The 14126-nt window shown below is 40.3% G+C and overlaps 1 protein-coding gene across 1 annotated transcript in view; it reads right to left on the reverse strand.

Moving 5' to 3' along the window:
* The window catches only part of DGKI (diacylglycerol kinase iota), a 341172-nt gene that overhangs the window by 216453 nt on the left and 110593 nt on the right, over positions 1–14126 (reverse strand). The window contains exons 7-8 of the mRNA XM_072777355.1: positions 8240–8311; positions 4645–4761 (exon numbers count right to left, since the gene is read on the reverse strand). Of these exons, the coding sequence (XP_072633456.1) occupies positions 4645–4761; positions 8240–8311 (189 nt within the window). The remainder of the gene's footprint in view (positions 1–4644; positions 4762–8239; positions 8312–14126) is intronic.

Here is a 14126-nt window from a genome sequence, read left to right on the forward strand (position 1 = left end):
GGGGAGGGGGGGTGGCTTCCCATAGACCATGGCTGGTTTAACCAACCTGTGGGGCATCCTCTCTCTCACCACCCTGTGTGTATCTGTCCTACAAGATGCACACTGATGACAGAGGCAAACCTTCCAGATACCTGAAGATCACTCTTTTTTTTTAAAGATTTTATTTACTTATTCATAAGAGACACACAGAGAGAGAGGCAGAGATGTAGGCAGAGGGAGAAGCAGGCTCGCCATGGGGAACCCAATGCAAGACTTGATCCCAGGGTCCTGGGATCATGACCTGAGCCAAAGGCAGACGCTCAACCGCTGAGCCACCCATGTACCCCGAGACCATTCTTTTTATTAAGAATTTACAGGTGGCTGAATTCCTTTTCCAGAATCCACAAACTCTCTGCCCAATGGTTTAGTTTGTTGTATCAGTTTTCTCACCTAGGGAGGATACTCTTTGTGGACATCAGGTGAACATCTGTTTCATCTGTGGACATCCCACTCCCTATAATGGCATCTGTGAATGGAGTTAAACATCTACCTCACTCAGTTAAGAATATCTTCTTGTTTTTAAGCAGTATCCTCGAATACAAAAATATACAGAAAAAATATACATAAATTCTACAAGTAGGAAAAACATTTTGTCTGTTCTTCTCTAATTTCCAAATTCTTTTTTTAGCATTTCTCAATGTCTCCAATGAACTCTCTAATCTCACTGCTTCCAACACCATCACTAACAGCTTGTCACCCACACTCCAAAAACTATAGCTTTAGGGCAGCCCTGGTGGCTCAGGGGTTTAGCAACACCTTCAGCCCAGGGCGTGATCCTGGAGTCCCACGTCGGGCTCCCTGCATAAAGCCTGCTTCTCTCAGCCTATGCCTCTGCCTCTCTCTCTCTCTCTCTCTGTGTGTTAGCAATCATGATTAAATAATTAAAATCTTAAAAAAACAAAAAACAAAAAACTATAGCTTTGATGGTCATCAATGATCTATAGCCAAACACAAAGACTTTTTTCAATCCTTGTTATTTTTTAATGCCTACAGAATTTAACCTTGATGACTACCCTATTTTCTTTCTATTTTTAATAATGAAACTGTGCTATAAGGTCTCTCCCTGTTCTGCAGGATTCTCTTCCTCCTTCCACTTTCTGATTGTGGATGCTTACTCGGTCTTCTTCAATTCTTCAATTCAGTAAATGAATAGTTCTTAACTCTCTCCCATGGGATAATCATGCTATGAACACACAATCTCACTACAGTGTAAAATACAATAGTTACAGTTGCATCTCAAGGTGCATTTGAGAGCACCCGAGACACCAGGCTGTGACCCCTACTCTGCCTCTTTCCCCATGAGAATCCATCTCTTCTCATCTTCTCTCATTAAGATACAGATGGCTCAGGAAACCATAACTTCTGTCCTTCCTGACCTCTGTACAACTGCCCAAGGTTTTCTTCTTTTTTTAAAGATTTTTTTTTATTTTTATTTTATGATAGTCACAGAGAGAGAGAGAGAGAGGCAGAGACACAGGCAGAGGGAGAAGCAGGCTCCATGCACCAGGAGCCTGACGTGGGACTCGATCCCGGGTCTCCAGGATCGCACCCTGGGCCAAAGGCAGGCGCCAAACCGCTGCGCCACCCAGGGATCCCCCAAGGTTTTCTTCTTGATGTAGAACTTCATTTGATATTCTGTACTCACAAGGAAAATAACAAGAGCTAACATTTATTGAGTTTTACAATGAGCTAGGTACTGTTCTATGTGCTTCATTTTCATTTCTTAGCTCCCTAGTCCTCGTGAAAACCCTATAATTAGGTACTAGTATTATTTACCCTTTGCAGACGAGAAGGCAAAGACTTTAAATTCTTTGAGATTAAAAATAAAAAATAAAAAAATTCTTTGAGATTATACAAGTTACTAAGCAGCAGAGCAAGATTATGAATCTAGGCGGTGAACTCATAAGCTAGAGCTCTTAACCACCACTGTATTGTCCCCCACGCTCATTGTACACTGGCTTACAAATAGAATTAAGTTATTGATTAAATTCTTTCTTTTGGGGGCCCAGACGAGGAGGGACTACAAAATTTTTAAAGATATGTGCCTCGGCAAGGCTTGCTATAGTAAGACAGTGAGGCAGCATGACATACCATTAAGAGCACAGTTTCCAAAATCAGAATCCCTGGGTTCAAATGTCACCTTAAACAATTTAATAATTCTATGGCTCTGGGTAATTTATTTGACTTTAATTCCTCACTCTCCTCAGCTACAACGTGGGAATAGGATACCCCATGGGAATACCCATGGGGTACTTAATGGTAAAATGAGATACTGAATGTAAAGTCCTTAAAATATTTCCTAATACATATAAAAGCATTCCATAAATGTTAGTTTTCCTTATTATTACACTTTCCTGAATCACAGAAGGACAATAAGAAGGTGTGTGATGAAAACTATCTGGACTTTGAACAGACTGTGAACTGTAAATACCATCCACCATTAAAAGTAACCAAGATTCCTTAGAAAAATGGCTGCTTCTAGGTATGGGCAGGAAATGCCTAAAATGATCCTGGAACATGATAGGATTCCTGAAACTAAGGAAGGCATCAAAAACCTCATGGCTCATGAAAAATGGAGACAAGAGCCATCTAGAAGGGTCCAACTGGTCAAAGACATTAATACAAAAAAAAATGATGCCAATGGATTGAAACATGTTTTAGATATCACGAGGTAAGTTGATAACTCATAATGATACTCTCCAAAAACCACCACCACCACCTTTAGCCAACTAATAACATTGCTAAGTTGCCAACTTATTATTCTGAAAATTTACAAATAAAGATAAATAAATATTCAAGCATTTTTCATGAATTAGCTTTATTTTTTTTTTTAGTTCCCTTATTACCAGCAGGAAAATAAGAGTAAAAATTGTAAAAACAAACAACGAAAAAACACCTCTTGGAAACCCCTAACATAATAGACTTAGGCAATAATCCTTAATGGATAAAATGGTGAAAGGCTGATGGACAACTTTATGACAGATGGAACAGAAGCATAGCTCCCGAACTCACTGATCAGTCTTAGAACTAAGAGTAAACAATCTGCTGCCCCATTCCTCTGAAAGCAATATCACAGAAATACGTCACCACCCATGTAGTACAAACTAGTCTCATAGCCTCCTGAGTCTGATTTTGGCCACAGCACCCTTGCTCATGCCATTCCCCGGGCCTGCTATTTCCTCTCTTCTCCATTGATCTAAATCCCACCCATCTTTATAGGGGTAGAACAGAACTCACCTCCTTTAGGACACTCCCTTATCTTTCCTTAGGAAAACCATATAGTTCTTCAGAACAAGGATCATACATTATATCCCAATGCCTAGGAGCTTTCTCAATGCCATGAAGGTTTTCAGTGTAAGCATGTTGATTTAACTGAGTATTTGATATATAACTCAGATCACTGAATTTTAGGTGTTGGAGAATCAAAGAAGTAAAAAGGTTAGAGATTTTAAATTAACAGTAGGTTGGAAATTGGTACTTGAATTTCAAATGCAGTATTACGCTTGCTGTCACCTTGGGCCACTCACTTATTAACAGCTCTTAGCGTTTGGCTCTAAAATATTAGATGAAAAGTCTAAATTCCCCATTTTTTAATACATAGATATTGCACTTGCCTCTGGAAGAAGGGATTTCCCAAGGGCTTTTGTTGGATTGTAACTGGGAAAGATTATTACTATATGTTACTCATCAGCAGAAGCTGAACTTTTTGTAAAAACACACAAAGCAAAACAGTCTCCCTGATCCACCACTTTTTAAAATAAAACAAAGTCAGTGAGAATAACCTGCAGGATGATTCTGAAGACCATATGAAGTAGGACCGCCATATCTTTTAAAGGTATTACATTCAATAAGGACATCCTATGGGCAGCTGTGTCCCCAGAAGTATCCTCTTTCCCCCATAGCATTACAAGTATGCCATCTTGTAACTTGCAGCTCACAGGCTAAGATGTATAGGACAAAGGTAGAAATTTTGCTATCAAAGACTGTGACCCTGTTGAGAAACCACTAAGGTTTCCTGGAATATCACAGAGACGCTCTAGGACAGAATGTACAACAAGAATTGAATACAGAATGAGATTAGGTATTAAGAGGATAAATTCTACTTTGCCTTAAGAAAAGAGTGTTGCTCTCTGAGCAGGCCTTGTGTATTTAGGAAGGTCATGACCCACAGTCTGCCGTTCAGGTTGGAAGTGGTGGTAATCTCAACCAAACAATGAAGCCTGCACAGTTTGCCCTCACATTCACTCCCTGGGGATGCCCAGGCTGGAAGAGAAGAGAGTTGTGTCAGAATTAGCTGCACCCGCCACTAGTATTTAATGAACTCAGGAGGACACCCAAAGAGAGTCTCATTAGCACATGAATGGGAAGGAAACATTCCTGCTGTGGAACTTTGATTTCTTTAGGAAAGGGAGGCTGGTTCCATGAGAGAGCCCAACTGCAGTCAAGTGCTGGGCTAAGGGGATGAACTGGGGAAGCTGAGCGTGGGGCTGGGGGGATGAGTGAGCAGAGATTTTAGGAACCCAAAAGAAGAGGGCAAGAAAAGCAAGAAGCAGCAGTTCCTTTTTCTCTGCACTGGCCCAGCAGTACCAGGGTCCCAGAAGTTACCTGAGGCTTCTTGACCTTAATGATCCAGGTGGGCGGGACGATAACAGCAGCATGAGCCCCCAGGGAGCAGGGTTCCTCAATGTGATGCAGCATGAAGCAGGTCACCTTATTGTGAAACTGAGGAGAAAAACAGGCCAATAAACAATCCTAGGCAAAGGCCCCTGCTGCAGCAAGAAGGAATAGTTCATGCACCCACGTGCACTCACCCAAACTCGCAGACCCTGAAGACACATGTTCCTTATCACTCCCCAAACAGCCCTGGAACTTAGAGACCAGATTTACAACTCATTCCCCTTCACAAATTGATAAAGAAATCAATTTTGTAGGTCAAGGCCAGTTAAAACTTTACAAGCTTTTATTAGGATATTTATATAATGAGGTCTCGGAGAGTTCTATTGATCCCAACCCTGGATGTTGCACTTGACTCGCGCTTGTTATGGACTTGATGTGGGATAATGCTGAGGAGGCAATGAAGGCAAGCAGAGAGGCAGGTCCTCCCACTGGCCTCTCTTTTTTCTGATCATTGATGTAAATCCAGCACAGGTAGTCCTTCTAGTTTAGGAAGCCCGGGAAAGAAGCAAGACGTCTCTTCTAGAGAGTTCTTAATCTAAGAGGTAAGAAAGAAATTGCCTCTGCTGGGTTTGTCTGGGGCTGCTAAAAAATACAATGACCCTACCACACTTGATAAGTCTAAAAGGCTTCCTGTTTTTGAAAGGAAGAAAGTAAATGGAGACTGGTGATCATAACAATACCTCAGGATTAGTGGCTTAACTCTGCACCAATGGACTTGAGTCACCATCATTTTCTGAGTGTAAAGTGATAATGATGTGTGGTAACAATTTTTTCCTAAGAAACAAAATCCACATTATGCAACAATTGGGGCCTTAAAGATTTAATCCATGATTTTTAAAAACTTTTACATCAGTTTCTACTGCATTATACTTAATGGAAGCATAATGTGTCATCTTAACAGGAACAATTTTAAAAATGAAAGGGAGCACTGATAAAAATTATGTTGGAACAACAAACATAAATCAGGACTGTCTCAGGAAACCTGGCAAATATGGCCATCCCAATTGTGTCAGAGAGAGAATTTGTCTTCATTTCTGCCTATCTTCACATGATCCTGTAGCAAATTACTAATTAAGTATGAATGCAAAATAAGTTAGTAATTTCTCCTACCACCAGTTATTTGTGATCTGCAAACAGTGATATACTGGAGAAACATTATCTAAATATCTTCTTCAAAACTGATTTTCTTTTAGCAATTCAAATAAACCCCTAACTGCGTGCCCATTGCATTTCTAAAATAGTCAAGATCGGGATCCCTGGGTGGCTCAGCAGTTTAGCACCTGCCTTTGGCCCAGGGCGTGATCCTGGAGACCTGGGATAGAGTCCCGCATCGGGCTCCCGGCATGGAGCCTGCTTCTCCCTCCTCCTGTATCTCTGCCTCTCTCTCTCTATGTCTATCATAAATAAATAAATCTTTTAAAAAAATAGTCAAGATCTCTGAGACAGTCTTTCAACTCTCAATTTATACCTGAGTACTCTCCAACCCAGACAAAGAGCTATCCAGATAAAGTCCAAAAATGCATAATTTTTACAAGGTGGAGTCAGAGCCTAAACCAAAAAACCTAGCTTTTGGACCCAGTTTTTTTTTTTCCCCCTGCTGCAGAAAGTGCCTACAGACAGCACTTGTTTGACATCAGATATTCTTTCTTTTTTTTTTTTTTTTGACATCAGATATTCTTGAAGAGATTACCAATAGGGTTAAAATATATCCCCAATGCAATTTGTCTTAAAATGGTTTGTCTTAACTTTTTGTCATTTAACTGTTTGTCACTAACTCATCTTCTTGCAAAATCATCTACAACATGATTCAATTGGACTATGAATTAGTGACAAGAGAACATGTGCTTCACAGAAAGTAAGACTGAGTTCCCAAAATCAATGGATGCTGAAGAAACCCTCTCACTACAGCCTGGTTGCTACAGGAGTGGAGCCAATGTAGTCCATAGGAGCTCAAACTATCAATGATGTTATCCCACACGTGGAGTCTCAACAGATCAGGGAAACTCACAGCATAGATGCTGTTAGAGACACCTGAAACCTGAATCAGTTTCTTTCTCCCCAGGTGGAGATACTGCCTTGATGGCATAGTTTCATTCAAGGACTAGAATGACCTTATGAGTCATTTATGCTCATTTATGAGCATGTTCTTGAACAGAAGCACAAAGATTATTTGTGTAAAAATTAATTGAAAGGAGATGCAAATGCCTAGAAAATGTGGCAGGATGAGGATACAGTAAGCATTGAACTTTCCAGACTAGTGCATCCCTACCTAGTGACAGTAGGTTCTCTTGATACGTAGGGAACTAGGGAAATTATGCTAGAGAGATATAGGTCAAATGTCATAAAATTTCCCAAATTCAAAAGCTTTTGCCCCACAAAAAATATCAATTTTATGTGTTTCAACTAAATGCATCTGCTCCTGCCCTGTGTGCTCATTTGGCTAGTTAAATCTGATGTATGTAGAGGGCTGAAGTCTTCCTGCAAAACCTTAACTTACCTTGAACACCGCAGTCCTTTCTTTTCAGGTTGTCTATGCAATGAGTGGACTCTATGCCACAGTCATACAGTCATTCAACAAAGTAGGTGAACTGAGAGATTAGAGCAGAGGTCCACAAGCTTTTTCTACAAAAGGCCCAGCTAGTAAATAGTTTAGCTTTAAGGGGCCATACTGTCCCTGTTGCAATTACTCAACACTGCTGTTGTAACATGAAAGTAGCCATAGACAATATGTAAATGGATGGGCATGGCTGTGTTCCAATAAAATGTTATTTATAAGAACAGGCCATGTCAGATTTGGCCTATGGGCCACGGTCTGCCAACCCATGAGTTAGCATCATCTGTTTAAAAAAAAAAAAAAAAGAACAGGTGCATAAGCAAACAAGAAAATGAACCATCTGGTTGGAACAGAGGAGATAAACAATGGATAAAGGATAGATAAAAGAGGAAAACAGGGAAACTACCATTGGATCCTAATGAATATATATGCCCAAATATAAAGAAGAGTTACATTTCAATGAGCATTTGCACAGCTGTAACCAGATCCAAGCCTAAAGAGAGTACAGGACTGCCCCTGACCCCAACGCAACCCCATAAAAGTCACCCACATCAAAAAACAGAAGAAGCAAGATGGCTGGATTCCAGTGTTAGAGAGATTATCTAATGTTGCAAAATCCAACCATAGAGGAGTTATCAACAATCTAGTGTGGTGGAAGAAATACGTTCTAGGGATGAGAAGTCCTCGACTATAGACCCAGGGTGAGAACCAGGGGAGGATTTCCCAGTCTCTGATCTTAGGTTTCAGTGTACATAAATGAAGGGGTTGATTGACCTCTCTAGTTTCTCCCAGGTCATATAAGCTATAGTTCTATAGTTTTAATCTATCTTTCTTCCTTCAAGGATCCTAGGTGAGAGAAATAATACATAAATTAGAACCTTCCACTTATAGACAGCAACTCAAGTAATGATGTAAGTCTACTTTGATAAAACATGAGCCCACTTTGTTTTATTTCATCCCCAAACTTACCGCCTGCTTGCACCAGGAACAGCTGATAGCCACAATCTCTTTACTGTGGAAGGAGAATTTTTGCTGGAAGCCCTGGGATGTTAGGACAAGAGATAGAGAATTTAAAACCAGTTTAATCACAGCACACACTCGCCCTCCTGAAGTCCAAAGAAGTAAGGCCAGAAGTGGCCCACCACTCAAGGTGACTAGCACTGCAAATGCCACAGTTAGCACTTGTGTCCTCCACCCTCCACCATCCCAGAACTTCTCACTCCTGAATCATCTGTAATGTGAGAGGAGGCACCAGTATTTGCTGTGCCACTAACTACTCAAGTCAGCCACAAAAAGTTGTTTCTTTTCCCCAAATAAATGTGGTTCAGATTGAGTTTTATTATAAGTAAAAGGAAAGCCACTGTTGGGTCACATGGTTCTTTGTGATGATGGGCATCCACCTCAGAGGTTCTGCACGATATGAACATCTAAGAACCCACAAAGAGAGAAATTAAATATCAGAGTTAGGACCTAGAAATCAGGGTCTGGGTAGAGTCCAAGGGTGTTGTAGGAAATTCAAACACTTTCTCCATCCCCTTGGGACTCAAAATAATCAGCTTTCAATTTTTATTTTTCACTGGCAAGCAGCAATGAGATTAATGGAATAGCAAACACAATCCTCTTAAATGAATAAACAGAATTACTTATCCATCAAGAACAGAAGAGATGTTTTTTGGTGGCTGCTGTCAATTACCAGAGAGAAGTAGGCAGTAATGCTCAAAGAACTTTGGTTAGTCCTCCCAAAGCTTATCCATTTCTATCTGCCTGTGACATCTATAAGCCCAAATAAACTAAAGCAAGGCAATGACAAAAAACATTTGAAGAGAGGATTGTGTAAAGTGATCAAAAGAAAACAAAGATGTAATGGGCAGGGAAGCTATTAAGGTCCTGGCTGAAAAAGTCTTGCCTTAATGTGTATAGATCACTGTAAGAAAAAAAATCAATTTACACATTATTAAAAGAATTCCCAATGGCACTTTTCTGCAGTCCCCAGAATTTCTACCAGTCTGTAGTATTTTATATACTATGGAGCACTTTCTCCATTTTGAGCCTCTCCATTCTCTTCAGTTCCTAAAGCACATTCATGTTCTCCATCTGCTTCTCTCATCTCCTGCACAAAACAAACCAGGATGGCTCTCAGCCCTCTATGCTCTGACTCCTCCTTGAATCCTTTTCTTTTGTCCCATACTCAAATCTCACTTCCAGAAACATGACTTAACATCAGACCTTCATGGATTTTGAAAAATTTCTCCACCAGTCCCTCTTTCTCAGCAACTAAAGTGATAGCCATCATTCCAAGAACAAGGGGGTTGACCCAGCAGGCTGGAGATCACTCTCCTTATAAGGCCAGCTCGCAAAGTTGGCCCTTGGCTGGTATGTAGAAACTTGGATTTCAAGAGAGTTCCCCAATTCTCCCAAACAGCTCAGAGTGGCTCACTACATCTAACGTGTTGGTACAAACAATGTGGTTTATGCTGCACACCTGCTTTCCTCTAGCAGGTCTGGGACTTGGGTGTGTGCCAGGCAGGAGGTGCTTATGCAACCAGACCCCCAGTAAAAACGCTGGGCACTGAGCCTTTAACGAGACTAGGAGACAATCTTTCACATGTGTTGTCACAACCCATGTGGCTCTGTTAGGAAAGGACTTTTAGAAGGTTGCACCTGGTTGTCTCCAGACTTTGCCCCATATGCCTTTCCCTTTGCTGATTTTGCTGTGTGGCCTTTCATTGTAATAAATCACAGCCATAATACTTACTGATTCCTGTACTCCTAGCAAATCTTCCAAACAGGTGGTCTTGGGGACCCTAACGCACTCACCTCTCCCAAACAATGCCTCCTTCTGTCGGTGATACTATCATTTCCCAAAAGGAAGCACTACTTGTAAAACACATATGGATCAATTATTAGGACAGGTGTGGTGTTCACTGCTGCACGGCCAGCAACAACCCACACATCCCCCAGCACTGAGAGAGCTGCCTGATAGACACGGCTTAGAAGAGAGGACACAGAGCCCAGGGGCCAAAGGATTAGGCATACACGTCCTTTCAATTCAACGTGATATAATTCGATTCAAGATGAGTCAATGTGACACAAGATGGCACCAAATAGGAAGAAATGAATTCATATGGGAGGTGTTTGCCAAGTTCCCCATCATCTCTCAGGCTACTCCTGATGGACTAGGTAAAAGAGAGATGAATAAAACTTCCCTTTGAGCCATAGCAACCATTTGTAACTGTGTGGGGAAGGAAGCTGTAGCCAAGAGCAAGTGTACTAAAGCTGGTGCAGTGTCTGCACAGGGACTCCTGCAGCCAGCCCTGGCTGCATGGCTAGGTCCTTCCAGCCTGCTCCTCACAGGCAGCAGACAGCAGGCTTTTCAACTGGTCACTTCACATCTGGATGTCTGCCCCATTTGCTAACTTGTTGCTCTTGGGATAGTCTGTTTCCCCCTGGCTTCTTCATTCCATCCTGGCACAGCCACCAGGGAAAATGCTACTTCTTACATATCAGCATCATCTCAAAATACTCAACTAACTACTTCTTTCCTCAAAGCTACAGAATCAACTATTCCTACTGGCATTTAGAGCCACCCATAATCTTCCCAATTTTTAACATCAATCTGTCACCCTATTATAAACTCCCATGTTTAGAGGAATGGATTTAATTTAATTTAATTTAATTACATTTCCAACATGCTTTATTCATTTCCATGTTTTGGCCAATTTTTTCTGTTATCTTCAAACCATCATCTAGAATGCCCACCACTGTATCACCTATGGCATGTGAATTTTACTTCCACTACAAAAATCCAAGTCTTCTAAGATCACTTCAATTCACTGTGATCCCTCCTGCTAAATTGTAAGCCTTTTTTTTTGGTCCTCCCCTTAGCATTAATGAACAGCTACCCTAAGTTGCTGGTTATTTTATGTGTACATGAATTTGAGAGAAGCCCTTGTAATTTTTTTTCCTTTCTTTTTAAGTAGGCTCCAAGCCCAGTGCAGAGCCCAATGCACAGCTTGAACTCATGACCCTGATATCAAGACTGGAGCTGATATCAAGAGTTGGAATTTAACTGCCTGAGCCATCTAGGCACCCCATAATATTTCTTAATAGGTCTCTACAATTCACCATAGTTTTTGAAAATCATTGGCATGTTATGTTTTCTAATTGAACAAGAAAGTCATTGCCACCACGTGATCCAATTAAAAATTTTATGCTATCCAGACCCTAAAAACCTAACGCAAACCACCTGAAAATACGCCCCTACCTGCATCTTCCTCCAACCCCTACAGACAGGGCAAGCATACAAGGATTCTAATTGTCAGTTGTTAAGTCTGTGACACTGACAAGCTGCATGGCTGACCATCAGTATAGTAGAACCAGTGATGCAACAGCAGTAGCCAACCAGAAGTCTGAATGCTGCTGTCAGATGTATTGGTAAACAGTCTTAAATGCTATTGTTACACAGCCACTTTTCTATTAATTCATACAGCAGATGACTGAATATCAAATAGAAGCTGACAGAGAGATGGAAAAACAGAATAGTCCTTGGACCTTCTAATAGTTATTAGCCTGGTGATCTTAGACAAATCACTTAACCCTTCAGATTTCTTCCTTCACCTGAAAATGAAAATAAAAAATACAAATTTCTTCTATACCCCAAAATGGTTTTAAGTATACAATGAAGCAATTTTATCTGCGAGATCTTTACAACACAGCAAATATAAATGAAGGAATACTTTTATTGCTAAGATCTATCAACAGGAACCTCTCCCATTGCCTTGCTGATGAAGCTCTGCAGTGACTGATAGGACCAGTGACACTGTATCTGATGGTATTGAGTGTGTGTATTAGCCCACCCCTCTACTGAACATTGGCCTTCTGGCTTCAGCGACACAGATGCAGCCCACTTAGGCTGTAGTCTCAACAGCCAAGCTGATACCAGAAACAAACAGCAAGGCCATCCACAACGAGGGCTCTGGGCACTGCACTCATACAGAATTGTAGGTCTCTTAGAAACGAGGTCTGTGCTTTGTTTTTGGATGCTGGTCTGGAAGAGTCACAGCAGCCACGGCTTCAGGGTTATTGTCTAACATAGAGACATAAATAGAACCACATCAAAGCCTTCATGAACCAAGTTCTCACAGACCACCTGCAATGGGGAGATTTTGGCCGGGATCACAGCAAAAAGAGCCAGATTCCTAATTACCCATTTTTAAATACTGGCCCAAATCTAATATCATGGTACTGACAGATGCCCTTACTGAATTTCAGCTGACTATGATTTTTAAGGCTATTTTGTTCATCACTATCAAAGAGTAAAATAGGGATGTGAGGTCATATGCTTTGGATCTAACTGACTGCAGAATTATAAATGCCATGAACCCTGAGAGATAAGGTCATTTATTTTGGGGGGTTGAGTTTTTTAATGAAATTGAGTCCTTGGAATAAAGTTTAAACAATATTTCTTCTGTATCTAAAGTATCTAAAGCTTTGCTGTCTCTTTTTCTTCTGCAGTCTAGGGCATATACCAAATGGCCCTCAGTTCTACAGCTTTGGCTTAAACCAGAAACGAAGGGCTTTACTTGAAACAAACAAATGATTTTACTGTTTATGTATTTTACTGAGGTTTGAATAAGGGGATCTCCTGACCACCGCCTGATTCTCTGTTTGACTTTGTTTTATCCAACAGTATTGTTGATACTGCTCTTGCCTCCAAAACTTTAAACAACAAAAACAAAATAAACCTCTACATATCCACTCCCATGTCCAAGATTCACAAAGTATTGCAAAAGGCAAACCCAAGGGAATTATAAGACTAAGTCAATATTTATCTCAAAACAGAGAACTTGAAGCATTTTTGCTCAAGTACTTTCTATAATTTTTGACAAATGTCTAGTTTTATACATTTTATATTTAATATCTAAAATCTTCAAAAAAAAAATAAAATAAAATAAAATCTTCATCAGATGCAAGTTCATTACTTCTAGAAAATAAAAATGAAATTCTAAAATAAACTGCTATACCACTCTTATAAACTTATCCAATGGAATACAAATACCACAGTGATTCAATACAATGAAAAAGGAAATGCTATCAATCAGAGCAGAACCTCGCTAAAGATCTCAAACTGGTTGTGCTGTTTCAGTATGAATGCTTTTAACCAGCTTAGGCTCACAAACAACCATGACATTTGAGCACCACCAGCTGAAGCTGATAAATAACTAAGACCTCTGAATGACCTCAGAGTAGACCCACACCAACCTAATTGAAAACATGTTTTTAGCCAATGAAAAATGGTACTTGTATGACCTTTGAGTGACCCAGGCACAGACCCACACCAATCTAATCTAAACAATCTAAAACCTTTTTCCTGACTAATAAAAAAAAATTACACTTGTTTTAACCAACTATCTAGAGACTCATGGACTAATTCTGCCCTATGCAGAGTACAACCTTTAGTCTTTAACAAAACCACCATAAACCAATCCGTTTCCTACAATATACAACTTGTTGACTTTTTCCCCTCAGCAAACTATTTAGTCCAGTCTTTTTACTGGTATGTGTACTCTTGCCTGACAATGTGAATCAGTAGATACTGGGCTATTTTTATAATATGTCTTTTTCCTTGGTCCTCCAATGGTGAAAATTTAGTAGTATTGATATACATGCTCACCCTTATGGTTAGTGCAGCTTTATAATAGCCAAGATATGGAAGCAGCCTAAGTGTCTACCAATGGATGGATAAAGAAGATGTACACATACACACACACACACACACACACACACACACACAATTACTCAACCATGAGAAGGAACTCAGCCATAAAAAAGAACATGGAATATTACTCAGCCATAA

This window comes from Canis lupus, chromosome 15, assembly GCF_048164855.1.
Source record: "Canis lupus baileyi chromosome 15, mCanLup2.hap1, whole genome shotgun sequence".
Taxonomy (NCBI): Eukaryota; Metazoa; Chordata; class Mammalia; order Carnivora; family Canidae; genus Canis; species Canis lupus.